Source organism: Pongo pygmaeus, chromosome 5 (genome assembly GCF_028885625.2).
Source record: "Pongo pygmaeus isolate AG05252 chromosome 5, NHGRI_mPonPyg2-v2.0_pri, whole genome shotgun sequence".
Lineage (NCBI taxonomy): Eukaryota > Metazoa > Chordata > Mammalia > Primates > Hominidae > Pongo > Pongo pygmaeus.
Window position 1 is genome coordinate 92,871,045 of NC_072378.2, and position 24,035 is coordinate 92,895,079.

General features: G+C 32.2%; 1 protein-coding gene across 6 annotated transcripts in view; it reads right to left on the minus strand.

Moving 5' to 3' along the window:
- Positions 1–431: 431 nt before the first annotated feature.
- Positions 432–24,035, minus strand: part of EPHA7 (EPH receptor A7) — a 177,197-nt gene continuing 153,593 nt past the window's right edge. For 3 of the 6 annotated variants that reach the window (XM_054492462.2, XM_054492464.2, XM_063666437.1), the window contains exons 8-17: positions 22,212–22,320; positions 21,476–21,531; positions 16,972–17,097; positions 15,718–15,903; positions 15,083–15,144; positions 13,471–13,680; positions 12,297–12,446; positions 4,536–4,729; positions 3,045–3,200; positions 432–1,276 (exon numbers count right to left, since the gene is read on the minus strand). In XM_054492462.2, coding sequence (XP_054348437.2) covers positions 1,162–1,276; positions 3,045–3,200; positions 4,536–4,729; positions 12,297–12,446; positions 13,471–13,680; positions 15,083–15,144; positions 15,718–15,903; positions 16,972–17,097; positions 21,476–21,531; positions 22,212–22,320 — 1,364 coding nt within the window. In that variant the 3' untranslated portion in view covers positions 432–1,161. Of the gene's footprint in view, positions 1,277–3,044; positions 3,201–4,535; positions 4,730–12,296; positions 12,447–13,470; positions 13,681–15,082; positions 15,145–15,717; positions 15,904–16,971; positions 17,098–17,570; positions 18,398–21,475; positions 21,532–22,211; positions 22,321–24,035 lie in introns of those variants that run through there. The other 3 variants (XM_054492465.2, XM_054492463.2, XM_054492466.2) reach the window with 2 other exon arrangements.

Below are 24,035 nucleotides of genomic sequence, written 5' to 3' on the forward strand. Positions count from 1 at the left end.
TTTGTTTTGAACTGCAATGGTGATATTCTGTGCAGCAAATTTGTGTTTAAATGGTGAAAATTGTGAACTGCCCCTTTATCATGCTTCAGAGTTATAATATAAAACAATTATTTCCTTTCATGTTTGGACTGCATTCAACAGAAGAGGATATAAAATATATGTCAACTATTTATCCTAAATTTCCTAATGTCACGAGACTGAAAAAATCTTGATGTGCTCAGATTAAATTTTAGATAACACTGGATAGTTCTGCTTTCAGAGACTTGCCTTCACCAACATTCTTCAGATGAAGTGCCTCATTTGTTTATATACTCATAAACCTAAACTTCGAGTTTATTAAATTCTTTCTAGTAAAATCACTCTATAAACAATCTGTTAAAAGTGCCTTATAGTATGTATGGATCATTATTGCTTTTTTCATTGAAAAGATAGTGTGTTGTTGATCTTTACAAAAAATTTCTTTTTAAAAAATATCAGAGCTCTTGGCAACCTGCATTTTCTTGACTACCTGCCAATTAGCAAACAATATCAAAACAGCACTGATTAAACAGAATAAAATGGCACAAAAAGGATACCAATGTTCTGACAGAGATGTATCTTCAATCATGCTATTTCTTTTGAAATTTGAGATTCTTTCAAAGGTACCCAGTGTAGTGATGTGTTACAGATTTAACACTAAAAAGGTCCAAAGCTATAAACAGCTTTCTAAAACAAAGTCCTTATGAAGAATAAACACAAATGATTTTAAAAAGGAATAGTCTGAAATCACATATTTAAGGAAAATATTTCATTGATTTTAACAATAAGATCATGATTTTATTTGACAAATATATTCTTTCTTAAATTCTTTATGTACATTTTAAAAAGTCTATAAGACAAAAAGGAGGTTAGAGAGCTCAAGGTGTTTGGATGTTTTTCAGGTAGTACTTTGTTTATTGTCACTGCTATTTTCCTGGCCACCGATGGTGGATCCTAAATTCCCTTTTTATATATTCTGGTGGCACTTAGGAGTTCAAGTCTATAGGTGCTTCTTAAATCTTCTCTTCACTGTTGGAAGGACCCAGGACATCAATTGTCTTCTAGCAGCATTCTATGCATATACTGAAGGCCAGTACTGTTCTCTTGCAGTCTGTAATCTCCCTTAAAAGGGAGAAATGCATATCACACTTGAATGCCAGTTCCATGTAAATGTAGCATTTGTGCTCTCATAGTCTGAATGCTGCTCATGATTTTCTTTTGATGACCAACCAGTGTGATCCCTAAACTCATCACATCCCTGAAAAAGACAAACGCACTTTTTATTAGGTACCTTACAAAGAATAAATGTGGCACTAAACTGTCATCAACTGTTTAATTAAATACGTTACCTTAGCCAAATAGATCTTATCTTAGTGTTCTTGGGTATTAAGATCACACCCCTGCAGCAGATCAGAATTGTAAAACCTACAACAACATTCTCCTTTGTAAAAACCTAACTGCTCAGGTTCTCAATTTAATCTCAATTCACTTATAAAGTGATATGAAATTTTACATAAGAAATTATTAAAGTCTTAAGACTATTATTAACTTAAGGAAAGGTTAGGAAATGTTATTTGAAATGTTTTCTTGAACCTAATAGGGATTTAGAAATTTCTCACTGGAAAAAGCTGGATAAAGGATAATGAAAACAGTTGGTGGGATCTAGTAGAAAAATTGGAAATCATCAATGACCATGTGAAATTTTATACTGGATTTAACTAACGTGTGGTAATTCTGAGCATATTATTGGTTATATACTTACTTCAGTCAGTTCAATCATTTCATTATATGTTATAAAAACTATCTTTTAAAATGTACAACATCTATGTTTAATAGCTTAAATTTGAATTAAGAATTGGATCTGTTTGTGTTTTGCCTTTCCTAATAGCCAGATACAATGAGCTGATGTCTTTACAAGCAGCTAAAATATTGCAAAACTATAGCACTGTAGTTTTTCATGGCAGTGACTGAGAAACATGGTTTTTTAGGGGTACAGATTGCTCTGGGGACTCAAGTGTAAAAATGCCCACCTAGTGACTAGAAGAAAACTGAACAAAATAGCATGCACACACTTAAATCCATGTACATGACATTTCCTGGCATATACCAGAAAATAATATTTGATTGGTGGTCTTCATCTCATTGGAAAAATGATGACAGTACAATATAGGATCCCACAAATGGAAACTTGATTATTGTTTTCCATTTTCAAACACATTGACTGAGAGGAACTATGTCACCCATGAAAGAAAGTCATGCTGCAGCCAAGTCAACTGAGGTTCAGAGATTTTTAGATTGTCCAGGAACCCATAACTAGTGATGGAGCCAGACAGGAAAAGTGAGTTCTTTTAACTTCAAGTTCATAGAAATTTCAAAAGTTGTTTTATCAGGTCATTTTTTTCAGGTTAAAAAAAAAGGAATTGTTCAATCACACATCTTCCAAAAAGTAAGTTTAACTCTTACTTTTAAGCTATGGTTAACTGAATTAAGCTTCTTTTGATCTCTTCAGAAATAATCATATTGGACGTTCTAACGCATTTCAGCATTGAGTATAAAGTTTTGAGATTATTTAAGTTCAACACAAACATGGTGAAAGAAATCCTCCTTTGCAATGGAGAAAGTTTCCCCAGTGAATAGGAATCTAAATAATAACAGAGGTTAACTACAGAGGAAGCCTCACTGGATGGTGTTTAGAACAGCAGCTATGGAGCCATATTAGTTATTACTTACTAGTTAACTTGGCTTAGGGAAAATATTTAAATTTTCTGAACTTTAGCCTTGTTGGCAACAACATAGGTATAAAACTATAGACTTAATACAATTATTGTTGTGAAGGTTAAAAAGGTAATATGTTTAAAGGTCTATTTAGTATAATGCCTGGTACACAGTAAGAACTTGTTAAAGAAGTACTTTTTTTCTTGATTTTGGGATTCAAATTCTTTTAATATAAAGAAGATAACCTAATGTATAAAGTGTAGATTGTACCTAATAAATCCTTAAATACAATTTTAAGAGTTTAAGCTTACTCAATAGTCATCCTGGCTACTGATTCAAGGGAATTGTAGCCAGCTGCTGTGAAGTTATCTTTGTATCTTTCCATCTTAATAGCTTGTAGCCATTCTCCAACTGAACAAAAGGTAGTGAAATCAGGAGTGTTTTGATCCAGAAGAGGGCTTATTGGCCTAGATAAAAATGAAACAGAAAAGCAATATTATCATGAACTACCAAAGAAAGAATGTTTTGGCCCATATAAAATTAAAGTATAAAGAACAAAATTAGATGTTTTAATTGGTGTACATAATAAAAAAATACATCGATATGCTAATAAAATCCTAAAGCATCCAGGAGGCCAGTAACTACAAACTCCTAAATTTACATTTTATTTAGATATGATGACCACCCGGTTTTGTCTTCCATGTTTTTAAAAGTACAGCCAACAATATTTGGAATCAGTAAATAATTGTTCATTTGCTTTTCCAAAAGTAATTGGGAGTAAATGATGCACATATGGCTGTGTTCTAACCTATTCAGGCCACAAGGGTGCTGTAGAGATATTGTGCATCTCCTTTGCTGATGGCATTCTTGTGAATACCTGGGGAGTTAGAACACCTCCACAGGTGCGAACTTACTACCAATGTAAACCAGAGCATCAATATTACCTGGCATCTGAGGCTGAATAACTATTAACATGCATTACAATCAAGCAAGCCAAATGCAAAGGATGAATGGACTCTTTTTAATGAGTACACCTCTTTAATTCTGTATTGAATTTTTTTTTCTTTTTTTTTTTTTTTGAGACGGAGTCTCGCTCTGTCGCCCAGGCTGGAGTGCAGTGGCGTGATCTCAGCTCACTGCCACCTCTGCCTCCCGGGTTCAAGCAATTCTCCTGCCTCAGCCTCCCAAGTAGCTGGGATTACAGGCGCCCGCCACCATGCCCAGCTAATTTTTGTATTTTTAGTAGAGACGGGGTTTCACTGTGTTGGCCAGGCTGGTCTCGAACTCCTGACCTTGTGATCCACCGACCTCGGCATCCCAAAGTGCTGGGATTACAAGCATGAGCCACCGCGCCTAGCCTGAATTTCTTTTATAAACTTTAACATCATTGAATCATTTATTAAATGACTTGAAGCAAAACAATTAAATAGATACTATGCATATAACAAAAAACAAGGACAACAGTAATAAAAACCCATGTAATAATAATAATATTGGTCTGAAAATATGAACTGCTGCTATCTTATCACAAAAATCCAGTTTATAAAGTTTTTTTTTATAAAAGCAGCTAGTGATACTCATAAGTTTAAAAAATACAATAACTAATAGATTCTTTTTAAGCACTAATTAAGGTAAGCCTAACTGAAAAGAAAAATATAAACTTCTATAAATGCAATACATTTAATATGAGTTTATACGTCAACACAAAAGTCAATTTGCCATTGTGGTGGGGTGGAGGAGATAAACGGTTTACGTTACTGTTTTAATTTCTCCCAGATTCCATTCCCTTAGGCATTTCTTACCTACTACAAGTTCCCAGGGGAGTTTTCAGACTATTTGGGTTTCGAATCATTTTGTCTAGAATTCCAACTATCTGTTCAAATTTTGGCCTTTCAGCACGCTCCTTTTGCCAACAATCCAACATTAGCTGGTGAAGACCAGCTGGGCAGTCCATGGGTGCTGGTAAACGATAACCTTCTTCTATTGCTTTTATAACCTAATAGCCAAAAGGACATTACAAATATTACTGATTTAGGTTCAACTATAATAAAACAAATTTCCCGGTAGGCAAAATGATTTATCCAGAGAAGAATGAGGCACAATGCTTCACAAAAGACTTACTTTTTTCCCAAAATTTCCATGAATATTAAGCATGTTATTAAGGAGTGCATGAAGTGCAGGGTATGATGACATTTCCTAGTTAATTCAGCAATAGGGAACAGCAATTAAGTTCATCCAGGGTACAATAGATGGAAACAGTTTTAATATCATCCCAGAGGCTTTCAAAAGGGAACATGTTATGGAACTATCTTACTTGTGTATCTTTGTGAGTATACATATGTGCCCATACATTTAATAATTCTGCAAGTTGTAAAAGGAATTTTAGTTACCCAGAATGAGCCAAAATGATTCACTTTTAAACAGGGTAGCAAAATAATATGAATGTACTATGATACAAAATATTACCAAGCACATGAGTCTTTTAAATAATATGAAGCTTATTGTTAGTGTTATAAGACAGTAGTTGTAAGACAGGAGCGAAGTTGTACTGGTTTATGAGTGGCGACTGCATCCCTTCCCTACTCCAAGTTCCCTTACCTCACACTGGCAGATTGAAATCAGCGTGGGGGAAGGGTTACAGCAGGAAATAGGGAAAGGGTACAAATCAGGGCTTTCCCAGTCAGAGAGCTGGTTTTTATTATTATTTTTTATCAGCATACCACTGCCTACTTAATAGCCCAAAAAACTGTTTATATGAAGCTTTGAATGTTAGTGAAAAATAGGCCCCTGTAAACATTTGTATGTAGCAATCAGAAAAATTATCATTCAGACTTGGGTTTTTTATTTATATGAAAGGCAAAAATAGATCTTAAAAATTTGAAAATGTTCCAAATCTGAGCAGCAAAGGGAAGAGAACAAGAAGACAAATAGCAGAAATAAGAAGGGATTGGAGAACACTAAAATAGTATTCGAGCGGGAAGAACAAATCCTTTGACACTGACTGATATAATGGTAGAAATGTAACAAAAAATGACCCTCTGAGAAAAAAAAAAATCTTTGAATTTTCAGAGAAAATAAGGCCAAAAGTAGGCAAACAAAAAGCTGGCTTTAAGAAATGTTGAATGTCTTAATATTTTTAGGGAAAGATGCATGCTGACATTCAAAAATAGCACCTTAAAATATAAAAGGTTGTAGGATAGGATGTAATGAGTACAGTACTTGGCATCAACAATATTTGAAAAAAAATTCTTTTGTATAAGGGAAAAAAAAGTCTACTTTTTTCTTTAAGAAAAATCTCTAACTCTAAAGTTTAAAAAGTAAATAGATGGACTTAGTTACAGTAATTTTTGAAAATTTATATAAGTATAAAATTTAAGACCAAACTCTCTCCTAATCACTAGGTTGTATTTCTATCAGTTTATTAAACTCTTCATCTGAATTGTCCATAGGTACCTCCACTGTATATATTTAAAATTGAATTTATCACCTCTCTTCCCAATCCTTTACTATTTCAATTAACGGCACTTCCAGTCCCAGTCAGGAAGCTGAAAACTGTGCCAGATTCTTTCATTCTCCCTCTCTCTCTTTTTAAAAAACAAAGAAATAAACAAACAACAACAACAACAAAACGGAGTCTTGCTCTGTCATCCAGGCTCTGTCATCCAGGAGTGCAGTGGCACGATCACAGCTCACTGCAGCCTTGAATTCCAGGGCCTCACATCCTGATCCTCCTGCCTCACATCCTCTTATATACACAATTAGTCACCACTTTCTGATGATTTTCTACTTCCCAAATACAATATATGCTCAAATACTAGAAAAAGTATTTTTCCATGTCTACATTTATATATCTCTCTCTCTATATATACGTCTCCCTGAAGTGATGGAGTAATTATCTCACAGTTAAGTCTTTACAAAGTTTCATACTGAGGTGTTCCTTTAAGTACTTTATTTTGAACAACAATTATGGAGAAAACACCTTGGTCTTAAGTGACCTTAATCAGTGTTGGTACTAAATGCAATGGAGGTCATATGACAGAACTTAAAAATGTCCTTTTATGATCCCATAATTACAAATGTTGCATATCACTGTAAACATTCCTCTAAAATATCCCTTTTAAAAGCTATACATCAAACAAATACATACAAATGGTAACTCGCAAGGATCACAAATATATAAGTACAGGAGAAATTATATTTTTTAAAAAACATTTTAAATGCTAAGAATTTCAGTGGTTTTGCAAAACATTCCAGTAATAGCACTGTACTTGGATTCAAAAATGCTATGTTAAAAAATGTGAATAAAAGTAAAAGTAATTTACTTTTAGAAAGTTGGGTTAAATGATTTAAATAGCAGATCAAGCTGGGAATAAATAAACTAATAACTTCTGAAATTTTATGTATTCAAAATGACCACACAATAAGCAACTGGGGGTATTTTTTTTCATTGGAAAATGAGTGGCTTTTTGTATTTGAGGCTGCTTCTATTTAAACACATACAGTCTATTTCTGATTTGACATGACTGCATTCTAATGCTCATAACATTAATTCAGTCCTCATTATTTCCCACCACCTCCTAACCTATTTCCCTGCTTATAGCTTATCTTCAGGTGTCCTGAAAGGAACAATGTAAGTCGAGTGATCTTCCCTATTTTCTTTCCCTCCAAATAATGTTTTAAAATGTAAATCTAAATCTTATCATGCCCTCTTGACATAATACTTTTCAATAGCACTCCAAGCTTTCACAATAACACTTAAAATTATCGATTCTTTAGCTTTCAACACAATATATTCTTAAGTTTTTGTAGCACTGAGCATAGGACCATTAAATGATTATTAAAAAAATGAGTTAATGAACCTCTGTAGTTGTCCTACTGCATTACAGAAATTTAACGATTCCTTTTGCTATTGTAGAGAAACAACACTGATCTCACTTCAAAGTGAAACTCCTAGCTATATTCAAAGATATAATGGTTTATACATTTATAAAGGAATAACAACAAGATATAACATTTAAAGTAAGAGATATTGGGACTTTAATAATCTCATTAATAGTCACATCCCTATGGACATGAACACTTAAGGTACTTGCTGGGAACTCTTCGACCTTATGGAGCAGTTTGGCATAATCCAAGACACACCCTTTGAAACAAAACCAGCCAATAGGAGCTAATTTAGGCAAAAACTGAACTTTGAGGTTCTGTAGTTTTCATTTATTAGCCTAGCAGTAAAACAATTTTGTTAAATATGCAACTAATAATCATAGTTAATATTTATTAAGTGCTTATTATATGATTGGCATGGTTTTAAACTTGAATTATCTTATTTGATTCTTACAAAAACCTTATTAGGTTTAAGTATCATTATTATACTGATTCTAGAGATAAAGAATGTGTGGCACGCAGGAAAAAAAAGAGAGGGCCAGTCAGTATCAGGTAGCTGTTAGTAGAAAAGACAGAATTTGACGTATGCCACAGACCAGAGCCCGTGCTGTTAAGAATGGCATTATTTTTCCAATGAAAAATTAGGTACGTTATTCAAATAGTTAGATATTCTTGGAAAAACAATGCACAGAGGTAAGATGGCTGGCCCTCCACTTCTTAGAGGATTATGTAATTAGTTCACTGAATTCATCTGAAACATATTCTTGTGAAATTACTAGAAACTCCTTGTATTTGCCTTAGTATTCTAATAAAATTCATTCATAACCAATTCTATGTCTAAATAGTTCCCAGCGGAACCAGAAGTGATTTGGGTAAATGTAATTTTAAAAAAGATCTCTGGGACACAACAGGGACCACTTCTTTGGCAAATGCTGTAAAGCAATACTTAGAAATAAAAACAAAAGTTACTTACGGAGAAGTGTTTCCATATTATTACAGTATGACCATTGTAATTAAGAGAAAAAGGAACACAATAAGACCCCATTAATGAGACTGTAATAACTCAAAATGGCATATGACATGATTGGCTTCTGTCCTCTGCTCAATACTCATTTTCTATTTCATTAACCTCAAAATAACATGACCCACATTTTATGCAATTAAATATGTTGGACTTCACTTATGAGATTATGGAAAAGTTTTACATAAAACAACATCATCATTTTGCTTCTGTATTAACATGAAAAAATATAAAGTCATAAATCAGTGATGACTTTTAAAAGGAAAAATGAGGTCTCACAATTTAGCTGAGAATACATTTACTTATGGGTATATTATACTTTCCAAGCTCTTAAATGACTTTTCTTATATGGCTTTAAGGAATTATCTTTATGTCTCATATCTTTAAAAAAGCTTAAATTTTTTAACATCCTAATATCTACCTACTAGGAAAATTAACAATTTACTGGCCTAGCTTTATATAAGAAAAAAATACTTTCTTACTTTTTTTTTAAATACTTTTTTCTTATGTTAACTATTAAGATACTTAATTTGCTATATAGATTTTATTCTTTTTATGCTAGTAGTATTTTTTCTTATATTACAATACATTAAAATACTAATGTAAGAAAAATACTCCTAGAAGAAAAAAATAAAATCTATATAATAAAAAACTTCAAAATTTCATAATTTGAGGGTAAAAATTTGATTTGGATGAATCAAGATATAAATTCAATTAAAAGATAGCTGCTGTGAAAACCAAAAGGATATTTTCAATTTCCACAATATTTCTTATATTTGACTACATTTACATACATGAAGATTTTTCTTTGAAAAGTCATTAATGGAAAGAGCTAAATGTTTGCAGATTTTTTAGAAGAATGAAAGTTGGAAATTTATTTGGAAAGCTTAACCTCTTGGTTTTAATTGCAAGTAACTGAATCTGACTGTTTCCATTGTAGTTAAAACTTAAGAAAATAATAGACACACGAAAATACAAATGAGTGCCCATTCAAGGGTTAACTAATGGATAACCTATTTGAGTATGAGTCTGGTCATGTATACGTATATTAGTTTTCCCTAGGTTTTTCTTGTTCATTGCCTTGTCCAGAGTCACACAAACCGTTCAGATAGTCCAGAACTTTCTCACTCATTAGCTTCTACACCACCCTTTTGTGTCTCTTCAGGTTACAAAAACCTCACCTTATCCAGCATTCAGCCTGGAACTGTGTGGACTTGCTTAGAAATGTAACCATCACTGTACATCTTGTTTTCCTTTGTCTTGTAAAAAATCTTTTAAAATCTGAGGCATTTAAAATTTGACAGCTTTCTAAAATCCCTGACAAATTCCTAGCAACTACATTTTAATAATGTAGAGTTAATTGGTTCACTTGATAAATCCATCTAGGCTAATTAAAAGACAATGAATACATCTGAAAATCTGACGAAGGCAACCTTCCCAGAAAAAAAAAAATAATATATTCACACATACACAGCAGTTTCCACATGTATCAGGGGTTCACAGGGGTTCATAGATCTAAGTCTCTCCATGAACTCCTACCACAGATTCCTAGAAAAAAGCTTTTATCTAGAAAATTTTATCCCAGAATGGAAATCATTATCCTAAATTATCCGATTTTTCTCTATTTGCATATTGAAAATTAAACATATAATTGTTCAAATAGCACTCTACTGACATAATTATAAAATAATGAATATTATCTAATAAGAGGAATATGAATACAAATTTCACTGTACAAACTGACCTATCTAGGTAATTTCTCACTGCTAAACAAACCTGTGTCCAAATTTATTAATTATTTTAGACCTTCTAAATAAAAAAATTAAAGAATGTGCCAAATATTTTAGGTTAGAACTAAACTGCACAATAGACATAATTATGTCATTTGACTAATAAAATATTAATCCTTGGTATAGTAAGGCTATATTCATAATGTTCATTTTTAAGAAAAACAAAAAACAATACTTAACACATTTTAAAATTTAAAATTGGAGATACTAATTTTTTTCTTCTTAACCATTTCCATTATTTGTTTTTGGAAGTTAAGTGAACTCTGAATTTGTCAGTCTTGTCAGTCCCTTTATGTTTGAATCCAATACAGAAGGAAGGTGTCAAAAGAAATGAAACTCCACTGAGTGTCTAGGGAATGTAAATATTTCTCTTTCTCCGCCCTAAGGATTTGTTTGTCCAAATTTTGACAGTCCATGAAATCTTTGACACTGAGACCTGTCAAATATTAACAACTTTGCCTCTGCCAAACAGACTCATCATTTAGACTTTTATCTTTGAAAAACAAAAACAAAACAAAAAGCAAATGAAAAGTTTTATGTCATCATCTAATTCAAAATATCAATAGATATAACTGATTTATAGCCTTCCTCTTTTCAGACTGGGGACTTCTCAGTTAATGAAAAAATTTGTAGGGAAAGTATCAAAAATAACCTTATCAACAACATATAAAACAGTCTAAATGTTAGTTGTCTAAAAATAACTACTGTAAGTTTTAAGACCCAATGTGGATTTTCCTTAAGCACTACTTATTTTTTTGACTCCACACTCCAAGAATCTGCATTAGTATCATTTCCAGACTCCTTTGAAAACTCCTTCATCAATTTGTCCAAACCTACATCTTCATTTCTAATTACCACAAGTCTACTGCATCTCTGTTATAGAAAAGTGAGTCCATTTGATCGGTCTTCATACACCTCTAAACCTTAACTTCTCAACTTTCCAGTGTGCTTCCTTAGAGAATTGGCTCCTCAGCTCTGAACCAAGGTATCCACCAGATTTTTAGTACAATCCTGGATATCTTCCTAGATTTCATACTGGCTCTACATTTATCTAATTTTCACTCATATTTCAATAGGTTGAACTATAAGTGCTCTTGGCCTACAAAATGGCCATTTTAACAAACTCAAACTAATAAAAGCAACCTTTTTTTTGCACTTTTGCTATATTGTTTTATAAGTGGTCTCTTGGTGTGAGATGTATACCCTCACATGGACTACCATCAGTTTCTTTTCTCAACGGAAAACAGTATGTTTTATGTTTTAGCATGTCCTCATGGCAACAGGGTATGTACATTTAATAAATATACTTTTAAAAGGAATTTCCAAAGATATTCTTATTGTGATTGCATTCTAAAATATCACTATGAAACATTTACTAATATTGATCATAAAATCTAGATTGTCCCATGAAACTAAAACTTAGTTAAACCAATCAACAGTAGATAATTTAAAGAATTTTCTTAGAACACTAAAAGAAAAAGATAAGCTTCAAAGACAAAACAAAGCACAACCAAACTTCCTTCCCTCCTCTTCACAAATGATTCTTTTACTCATGTGATGCTCCCACTCCAGCTGTGCAAGTGTGGAAACATTATCTTTATTAAGGAGGAAATATCATTAGTAAGCTTCTATTTTGTGTCCATAGAATTTATATTATAAAAAGAGAAAGTGATTATTCAAAACGAAAGCCAAAATAATAAAATTAGTAGAACCACTAATTTATGGTAATTAGTGTGGTAGTAATTGTGGAAAACTGTATTTTTATAATTATTTAAAAGTGTGTTCTAATGAGCCTTTACCTACATGTTCCAGTAATACTGGCTATTAATGTATTCAATCCTTTTTGTTTAAATGAATGTAACACCTACATCTTGATTTGACATGTCCCAATAAGGTCTTTCTCCATAAGACATAACTTCCCACATGACTATTCCATAGCTCCATACATCACTGGCTGATGTGAATTTCCGGTACTGGATGGCTTCGGGTGCTGTCCACCTTACTGGAATTTTTCCACCCTGTTATAAAAAGAAATGAACATTTTAAATATGTATAATAACTGATATATTATTTATGGCAACACCATAAATACATATGTGCATTTTTGGTTGGTAGTTCAGCAGCATCAGGTCTACCCATCTTGAATCTCTATGCGTATTTAAAGTTATTTATCTGATTTTCAGAATACCATTACAAGTTTCGTCATTTCAAGTTTACAAGGCAACTCAACTGATTGAGATTTGTGTGGTGTTAGGGCAAGAGTATATTGAACAAACAATGACAGGCCGGGCGCTGTGGCTCACATCTGTAATCCCAGCACTTTCGGAGGCCGAGGTGGGTGGATCACCTGAGGCCAGGAGTTCAAGATCAGCCTGGCAAACATGGTGAAAACCTGTCTCTACTAAAAATACAAAAAAATTATCCATGTGTGGTGGTGGGCGCCTGTTATCCTAGCTACTTGGAAGGCTGAGGCAAGAGCATTGCTTGAACCCAGGAGGCGGAGGCTGCAGTGAGCCAAGATTGTGCCATTGCACTCCAGCCTGGACAACAAGAACAAAACTCCATCTCAACAACAACAACAACAACAACAGCAGCCACAACAAAGACAAACTAGGCAAAGTTACTATGAAAATGAAATAAAATATGGATAATTTAAATAAATTCTCACATATTTTCTTTTTTTCTAATCTTACAAAAGTTATAAGGTTTAGCATAGTTAATATTCTTTTAAATCTTTATTTAAAATGTGATTACAGTTTTCTACAAATATGAGTGCTAGTAACTAGATGTTTTTGTATGTAACTATATTCTATGACTCTCCCAATATAAGGTAGTCATGTTATCAACACTTTCCTTCTTAGCCTATATATATATTGTACAAACAATGATTCTTCCAGAAAAACAAAAAACAAAAAAGCAACCTCAAAATGCTTAGCTCAATTTGCTTCATTTCTCCTGTTTAGTTTTACATTATTAGGTCCTGCTTTCGTGGTAGAAAAATCTTAAGAATATGAAGAAGTACAGTAAATGACTTTTTCTTACAGTAGTTGTATAGACAGCTTCTGGATCATCCTCTATAACTCGGGACAGGCCAAAATCTGACACTTTACAAACGAGATTGCTGTTGACAAGAATATTGCGAGCTGCAAGGTCCCTGTGAACATATCCCATATCAGCCAAATATCTCATTCCAGCAGCAATTCCTCTCAGCATTCCTACTAACTGAATGACTGTAAATTGTCCATCATGTTTCTGCAGGAAGACAAAAATAAAAGCCCAGTTAACTGCATACTTTAAAAAGGACAAAAATCACCATGAAAAATATCTGCATGCTAGTAATTTGCTATTGTATAATAGGAATTGTTAATTAATTTTTTATATAATATGGATACTTGTGAAAAAAACATAACATGCTCATTTAGCTGACAGCCAAATAAGAGAATTTTGGTAATCATTTAGTTATTTATACTAATTTGATATTTTAAAATGAACTAATAACAGTTTGAGATTGCACAAGTCCAAAAGTAATGCTAATTTTTAAGTTTGGAAATAGAGTATCTAAAAAATTACCCCCAATAGCTAAGTGTTTTCCCCACATGCCAAAAAGTCTAAATAATATAAAAGTATATAAAGAAATTAATATACATATAATAAGGTTTATTTTCCTCTAAATGCTAAAAAAGAGCAAGGGGGGAAATATTTGAGTCAAAATGAACAGAAACTAAAATGTAGAAAGTGATTGTAGTGGCTACTTTGTTTCCATTTCGTTTTTTCTTAGTTTTGCTACTGATAGGAGCATTACTTGCAACAAGGATTCTCTAGGACAGATGTACTAACAAATGGGATTGAGAACTGTTTGCAACCAGACTGGCCACTTCTAACCCATTTTAACTAAAAAATTACTCCAGCTGAATATAAACATGCTGGATGAAGTATGCTAGTCTGAGTTGATTAATTTTCTAGTTGATACTTATATCATGATGATGCAGCAGTAAAAGTTTCTCTAAATCCTATGACTGTTTATATGCCTGAGTTAAATATGATTCTAGATCATATTAAATAACTTTGCATGTTCTCTTTTTCTTTAGATTATTTTTTCTTTGCCATTTGGAAACATGTTCACATGTTAATATTCTTAGTTAAAAAGCCTCTGAGAGTAAAAATATCTATGTTTATATATTTTGGATTTATATGTCATTTACAAATAAACCACATACCATTAATTTGAAAAATAATGTTAATAATCATACATTTTATGCTTGGTGTTCACCTAACAATAAAATAGAAATGCTTCTACAGAGCAGAGCTGTGATCATAGTGTCAACACAGAACGGTTATCTCACCTTTTAGTCTTTTCCATATTATCTCTATATTTCATTTACAATTGTATACACTGTTTTATAACATGAATTCAAATTACAGGGCTTCAGGCATCCTCCATATCTCAGGTAATAATATTAACGGAAATGACTTCTTGACCACATTGTATCACTCAAATGCTCAAAATATTCTAGTTTAATCTAGTCTTGAACTCTGATTATTAATCTGATTTTCAAAGACAAGGCTCTCATTTTACATCGCAAAAAAAGTTCATAAAATTATATTGGTAGCAAGCGTAGTATATTTAGAATAAGTGGATCACGTTGGTACTTACCCTGAGAAACGCATCTAGGGCTCCATTTTCCATGAACTCTATTACAATCATGACTGGTTTCCCTAAAATTAAAAAAAAAGTTTCAGAAGTCGTAACCTGAACTGTAGGGTTATTTCCTTTCTCATCCCCCAGTAAAACACATGGTGCTCTTTTGAAAGAGTGAGTGTGAGAAGTATGAGCATTTCTTTTACTGTTGCTGCTAAGCTCAAAAAGTCATTGTATGTCTGCTTGGAAGATGGTCATGATTCATAAAATTAAACCATATAAATAAAAGTCACTGTGTTCTTCTGACTCCTGCTTTGTGAGTAAAACTCAGAGAAAATTACACTTTATGTAAAATGTAAAGACTATATTGTATAATTATTATGTCTCTTGAAGAGAAATAAAAACATTTATCAGCCATTCCATCTATCAGAGTTATTCTTCAATTCTAATCTTGCATTCATTTTTTTTCTGCTTTCTTTTCCCTTGAGGTGATAACATAAAGGAAGAATTTTTTGATTAGTTACATACCAAGAAAACACATTCATTTAGACTATGCAACATATTTCATAATTTGTTTTATTATGTACATAATAATACTAATTTCTGACACTCAGTCTTTTTGATAAAATAAAGATATAACCAATATCTACCTCTTGTAACAACCCCTTCCAAATGGACAACATTTGGGTGGTCAAACTGCCCCATGATGCTTGCTTCACACAAAAAGTCTCTCCTTTGTTTTTCTGTGTAACCAACTTTCAGGGTTTTTATGGCTACTGCAACATCTCTTTTCCCTGGAAGTTTCAAACGGCCACTGCAGACTTCACCAAATTCTCCTGAAGTAACAGAACAAGCAGGCATATTTTAGTTTCTAAATATTGTAATTTTCTTTTAAGAGTAAATGCAATGAATTATTTTTCTTTAACTTTTAGTAAATTATTTGAAAGCATTTTAAAATATTTTCAAAAATACTTGGTAAAGCCCTGTAAGTTACATTGAATACATTCCCATATATAGGGGAGTCTATTTCCTAGACACAAAAGTTGTTTATGAAAATAATGGCATAATTTAAATTAAAACCTGAAGATACAGTTCAGAGCTCCTTCATAGAAGTTACGCTTTCCTAAACTGTCCGTTAAACAGGCTACTATTTTTCAATTGAATTAACCAACACTCAGGGTCAACATTTAGATTTGAATTATGCTATTATATATTTAAAATTTTTTAAATATATTATATTAGTATATTACCTAGACTACCTACTAAAGCATGAGGACACATCAGCAAATTCTAAACACTGCTATTCCTTTTAATTTTGAGAAGAAAATACTTACTAAATATTTAAAATCTGGAATTTATATGCACTATGTCTACTGGATTTAAAGGAATTAGAATCAGAAATGTATCATTATTATAAAAATACATACATATAGAAAATATTCCCTCTAAATAATTCATACACATTAATTTTCTACATGAATTTAAAGTACAATGGCTAATACCTACAAATACAAGAAAAAAGATAAAAACGAAAGTTTTGTAAGAAGACAGTAAATCAAGTAAAAGGAAATGTGCAGCAAAATTCTGGAAATTTCTGACCTTTTAAAAATACAAATTCATTTCTTAAATGACAGGCCAGAGCTGTTATAAAGTAGCTTGTAGTAGAACAATATCTTAAAAATCCAACAGAAAACCAAAAATACATGGATTCTTTGTGCCACATGCTAGTTTTTCACATTTTTTGGTAAGATTTCATAAACAAGTACAGCCTCACTGCTTCCAACAGTTCAGGTAAATGCAAAAGTTCTATACTTGAGGGATAATTATTTGCCTGTCATTATGATGTATGACTTTCGATCTTGGCTAAATGGAACAGCTGAACAAGGAAGCTACAATAGCCTTACCTGCACCAATCACACGCTCAATTTTAATACAGGAGGCATCTAGCTCCTTGGCGAATTGATGGACAGCTCTATTTGGGTCCTCATAGGTTTCAGGGTCAATGTAGGTTTTGGTGCCTGGAAATTTAACTGTAATGATGTAAGAAAGCATGACTGTGATGAAGCAAAGCACTTATTGTGCAGTCAGCCCAGGAATTTCATTATGCAGAGTGCTCCTTGGAACAGTGAACTTGCTTCCACATCACCTGATTCACAGCAGTTTTAACAGACTACTTCAGTCTGCTGGCGTATAGGTATTATCTGCAAGCTTCTATAGGTAACATAGGATCCAGCTCATAGGTTACTAACTGAATTGCTTTTCCAGTAAATCAACAAAAGACATTCACCAAAATTTCTGACATGCCTATCAGACTGGAGGTTTAATTAAATTCACTGCTATCATGGCATAGTTCAAGCCATATTAAGGTTTGTAATGGACTTGGAAACACATTTGTAAATCTACCAGTCAGTCAATCAATCAAATTAATACACTGGGAAAAGAAGACATTTCATTTACAGGTAGCCTACTACACTGACAGCAATATTAAAAACATTTAGACATCTTACTTATTCTTTTGATTTATTTTTTTAAAGACCAACCACCGTTGATATATACATAAAATTAATACAAGATGTGAGGGACTTCTATCACAGAATCAAAGAGATATCTTCTAAAGACAGTTTCATCTTCACCTTCAAGGGCAATAGAGGCCAGATATACAAAGTGCAGAGTAAAGTCAGAAAATTTACAATATTCCTGGGATCTGTTAACCAAGTATGACAGCAATTTGAAAGAGGAATGGTCTATATGAACTTTCAATTATAAGGCTCTGGAAGATCTTAACTGTTGAGGAGGTAGCCAATATGCCTCACAAAAGGTAGTCGAAATGCAAACAACATAGAATAATCTCAAAAGTTAAACTCTTCTTAAAATGCACCCAGAAGCATGCAGGTAACAGATAATACTATGTCAACTTTAAATAAAATTCTATTACAATAATGTATTCCAAATCTATTTGGTAAAAGACAAAGATAAGATAGATAGGCATATATTTGGTTATATTAATGCAATAAAAATTACACTATATCCTCAAAAAAACTTTATTGTTTTAACAAAGCCACTGAACAATGTTTTCATCAAATCTTACTATTTGGAGAACAATATATTTCTTTATATATTACACTGCAGCCTAACTGTGCTTATGTCATCACATTAAAATTATATTTTAAAAGTAAACACATAACAAAAAGAAGCAAAATGTATAAAGGAAAATGGGATTTAAAAATCTTGATTTATTCTGCTGTAGTTGATTTTTTATCCAAAATTGATTGTCTTAAACAATTATTGTTGCAGTTTATAAAACTGACAGATGCTCATTTGTTACTAAAGCTGAAGATGAAAAAAAAACAACACAAGAAGAAAAGAGAGAGGGGATAGAAGGAGAAAAGAGAGAAGAAGGAGTATAGGGAAAAGGGGAAGAGAAAAAGAGAGAAGGGAAGAAAACAATAGGTTAACCTCCTAGATTGGCAGGCAGATGGAGAATGAGCCATCTTCTCCCTTTTTATTCTCTCTTTCTTTCATTTTTTTAAAATTTTGTTTTGATAAGGGAGCTAGATTGGAGGTAACCTTCTGCATCTCAAACAGTCTCTGATGGTTCTTTATTCAAGCTGTCATAAAACATTTTGACAGGCCAGAGCTATTTTGGCATAAAAACATGAAATACTGCCCAGCTTGGATTTGAAGACATTGTTAGAAGAAATGGTAGGAGGAAACAAAATGTAAATTGGAATTGCTTCACTAAATTCCTCCATCGTGTTTATATCTTTAAATGTAGCACTTGGGGCCATGGAGAGTTGAGGGTGCCTGATACAAATGACTGGACATTCTATTAAATTCCGTGCTCTAAAAGCTAGTTAAATGGTTGCTTTCAAGTTTCTGTAAAAATTCAATCTGGTGTTTTAGCACCTGGGAAAATTGTCCATGTACTAAATAGAGGAATAAAAAGACAGCAACTTGTAAACAGCTGGTTACCACAGTATTATACTTTCTATATTAAGTAATCATAAAATCAAATAAAATACCTGGTTTTAATCAAATGACAAGAAAACATATCCTTGGAAAAAGGGTGATTCAAAATATTAAGAATTTACCAGGATAGGATATGTTAAGTGCACTTTTTTCATTATTCATTTAAAAATGAATGTTTTAAAATAAGGAAAATATTGACATTATTTCTGAATATTCTGGTTTATCCCAACTTGAGTATGAACTTTTGTATTTTAAAATATTATTTCGATTTCTCATGAAAGTTAAACATCTTAAAACCACCATTGCTAGTTTTCTCTAATGATGAAAACTTTACGTACAGCAAGCTTATCTTGTCTATATTAGCAAGTAAGGCATGCAACTATATATTTTCTAATTACAAACTGGATGTGAAATGTGAAAAAAGTGAAAGGCATAAAAATATTAAAACTGACTGATGACAATTAAGCATAAGGCTATACAACAAATTTTGGATAAGTCATGTTTCAACTGACCTTCTGCATTAACCTGCAAGTTAAAAGTAAATAAACTGGTGTATGTGATCATTTGGGGATATTTCAAATATGCCCAATAAATAAAAGAAAAGTGACATACTGATTATGGTAATATTAAATAATTGTGCCATTAAATTATTCACATATGGGCAGGACCAGGGATTTCAGGAACTACAGTCTTATGTTACTCTTCTATATACATTCTACACTAGAAATAAAATTTAGGCATTCAAGTTTTGATCTGCTCCTTCCTGTCTGGGGAAGTGTTAAAAATATTCTCACATGTCATTAAATACAAACAAAAAAGGTAACCCCCACTTTTTTCTCTATTTCCTCTAGCTATAAACTACCTATGGTTCTCTCTTCACTGAGGCTTGTCACAGGAAAATTAATGCCAGATTAGCAAAAGGAAGTTCTGACACTGGGGGCACATCAAATAATCCCAAGTGGGGTATAGAAACACACATATTCAGTCATAATCAGGGGTATATTTAAGTTTTTTGAGGCTTACCCCATATACAGTTTGGGATACTTTTTTTAGGGGAAAGAATACATGATTATATACATAAATTTGCTAGAGCACTCCCAGGGCCTAAAAAAGGCCTGTGAAAGTAAGAGGCCTTGAATATTAAAGTTTATAATAAAGCCACTTCTGGGCATACCTTTAACTTCAATTTGTAGTACATTGTACTACTCCACATGCCCTTCCTACCATCAGAGGTTGAGATTCAAGAGAATTTCTTATTCAATTTGGATTTGTGTTACGTAAAACCACTTCTATTTTGAAAACTAAAGGTAACTGTTGTTTCAAAAATACAAACACATTGAGAAAATTTAGGAATGATAAGAACATTTACAATTTGTGTATTTAAACCACACATTGTCATTTGAGCTTTTTTTTTTTAAAAAAAAAAAGAATCACAAAGAAAATCTAAAATGTATTAGAAATTCTTGATGGAGGCTTTGATATTCTTATGACTTTAGGATGGGTATAGGACAGTATCTTCACAGATATTGACATAAGAATCTAATAAATAACACAACAAAAGATACAATTCTTACATCTTATGTCATGGGAAATTTATCTACACATGAGAACATTTGCCAAAGATTATGGGTACTACAAAATAATAATAAAATTGGTTTTTAATATTCTTAAGGATTAAAAATGGGGAAAATAGGTTAGGGTAAGAACATCATCAATTATCATAACTGAAGTAATTTGGTTGTTAGGTTTTGATTTTGCCTACATAAAGTAATAACATTTACTCTCAGTGCTCTCATTTTCACATGCCATCCTCATTGCAACAAGAATAAGATTAATGCAGATAGGCATCTATTTTATTTGGGTCCCTAAGCTTTCTTCTAAATATGATTTTTAAAATGAACTTTTAAGAATAAGCTAAATCAAATCCATAGGAAAACATCAGAAGTATGAATCTTATTATTATACTATTTATGTCCTGTGAAATATCTATCAATGATAGGTAATTTATAGTAGCTGAAGAGAAAGAGGCTCCTTAATTTAGCCTTTTGTGGTGGCATCACTCATTGGATTAAAAAAGGGCCTATCTTTGTAACCTGACATGACATTCCTTAGCTAGAGAATGGGCACATGCAACCTTTAATGTATTATTATTAGGATGGTAAGAAACACTTGGGCAAAGCTTGCAAAATAAAACATTGTGATGTAAAAGCAGCTGAATATTCTGCAGTTATATGACATTTCTGAACATATTTTATTTTTTCAAATTCATATCACATGATTTCAATTCTAAACATCTTATTCAAATGCTTTAAAGCAACATTTTGAGCTCATGGTATAATTTCAAGCATGATGCATGAGGACTTTGTTAATGCCAATGCTAATAACCAGATTTTTCTGTTAATAGGGGTACATCATAATAAAGAAAAGCCAAACACTTACAATGAAAGTAAAGCTCTTCATCGCCTTCTTGGTCAGCTTTGCTATAACCACAGTGCCTGGAAGAAAGCAAATTTGTGACAATCTCAGTCATTTTACTTTATATATTTAATATTCAGTACAATGTACCTTAGTTACTCAGCAACTTACTAGAGTTAAATTTACTGTTCATAGTTATGAATCCATTTAGTAATAATATAGCAAAATTCACATGATTAAAAATGCACAGAAAACAAATTTTTGTGTGAGAAAATGTAAAAGGAACATTTTAAAAAATACATTTAGATTGAATACACAAAATTCAGTATGATTTGAATCCTCAAGGTTCAATTTACAAAAATATTCATGAGTCACAAATATTCACAAGTGAATGTTTACTTATATCTCTTTCTGGAAAAGAAAAACTTTTTAAATGGTGTCCACAAATATTTAGTAGCTAAAAAAGTAAATATTTCCCCAGGTATATTCTATATTTATTATGAAAACTTAACTCTGAAAATAAGCAAAAATATTCACCCAATAAAAACTGCAGTACTCATTCTCTTTAAACTAAAGGCAGTGATCAAACTCATATTCCATTTTGATCTTGAAGGAATGACACATTATTGACCTTTAATGTTTTATATCAAAGAATGTTTGCATTTACTATTTAAAATTCTATTAACTAAGTAATAGGCTGACACAATTCTTAAAAAACAATACATTTTATGTTAGAGATTAGAACAACTTTGTGTTCTACCTTCTCCCAATGATGAAGCCAAACACCATGAACACCAAAATGATGGTCCCAGCCACAGCAACCACAGCAATGATAATGACAGGATTCTGTTCACTGGAGACAGCTGTAGCTGTAAACAGAGGAAATAGGCTCAGAAATACTTGACACCATGCAAGAACTTGAGATACTTAATTAGAGATATCTTTTCTATTTAATTCATTCTAATTTTAAATAACTGCATTATATTGTAACAAAGTAAATTTAAACAAATGTTTATTTCTGCCTTTTAAAGAACTGCTAAGGACAATACTTTCACATATTTTCCATTTATCAGCTACAAAAGAACGTATAAATGCCTTATTGAATGACTATATTCCTGCTTAGTTGTTGAAAGCTTAGTTATAAATCAAGAGATAGACACATCTGATCTGCAAGTGCTATTAAATCCCTATTGTTCCTCAGCAAGGCATTTGATTTTGATCCCTTTGTGTCTTGCTTTTTGGTATGTGAAATCAGAACCAAAATACATACCTCATGTATTTTTGAAGTACCTTAACACACATTAAATGCTTTATCTCTCATACCATCAATTAAAATGGAAAGCATCATGTAATCATAAACATCATGAATTTATAGTCCACTATAATTCAGGAAAAAGATGAGCCACATTATCTGTGTTAATTTTCATGAAGTATGAGTAAACACATTTCGTATTTTAAGATTACAAAGTAGCTAGCCTATTTTAGAAAGAGCAAACTTTCTTCAAGTACTTTAAAAAACACTATCATTACCTAACTGCAAACCCTTCCGTACAATACTAAATAATTCTTCTATGCTCATTAAGGCAAACCTGGCTGAACCTTTCTGACAGTCTCTTTGGGAGGAAGTACATGTTTGCATGTCTTTTAAAATACCTTCTGATATAGAATTTTTGCACTTATCACTTCCATTTTTCCAAACTAGTGAAGTTTTATTTATATGGTGATTCACAATTGTAATATTTTCCCAGAGTTTCATATTTTCAGTAGCAATACAGACTTTATAAAATCATCAAAGACATATGAAACAATGAAAATGAATATTCCAATAAATGATCCAGTTGCAAATATCATAAAATACATAATGTCAAACTAATATAATTTGCTATCTCTGAAACAATCAACAGCTGCAATCTTTAATTTAAGGCAGCATGGAAAATACCATTCCTTCTTGTTGATGGCAAGGGACTAGATCTCTAGAGAAGTAATTCATATGAAGGCAAAACATATCTTGCCACAATAGGAAGTATAAAGTTTTTTTCATATTGGCCTTTCTCTAGTTTGTCTGTCTCCTTTTGACAACTTATCTCTTAATTTTGTATACCTATGCTAACAAGAGATAGCTCCAGTGTTGAAAAACAGGAAAAATTGCTCTGGTCTGATAGATACTTTCTGAACAAAGAAGATTATACACATTCTTTAATTTATCACCTGCTGAATTGCTCCCTGAGGGAACTTAAAAAGGTTAAAAAAAGCAGAAGAAGAAAACAACTTTCAAATACTAATTTCTGAATTACAGCCTATTATCACACAACAGAGAAAAGATGACTTCAAGTCTTTTAAAAATTTGTGCCACATTTTCTTAATCCAGTCTATCATTGTTGGACATTTGGGTTGGTTCCAAGTCTTTGCTATTGTGAATAATGCGGCAATAAACATACGTGTGCATGTGTCTTTATAGCAGCATGATTTATAGTCCTTTGGGTATATACCCAGTAATGGGATGGCTGGGTCGAATGGAATTTCTAGTTCTAGATCCCTGAGGAATCGCCACACTGACTTCCACAAGGGTTGAACTAGTTTACAG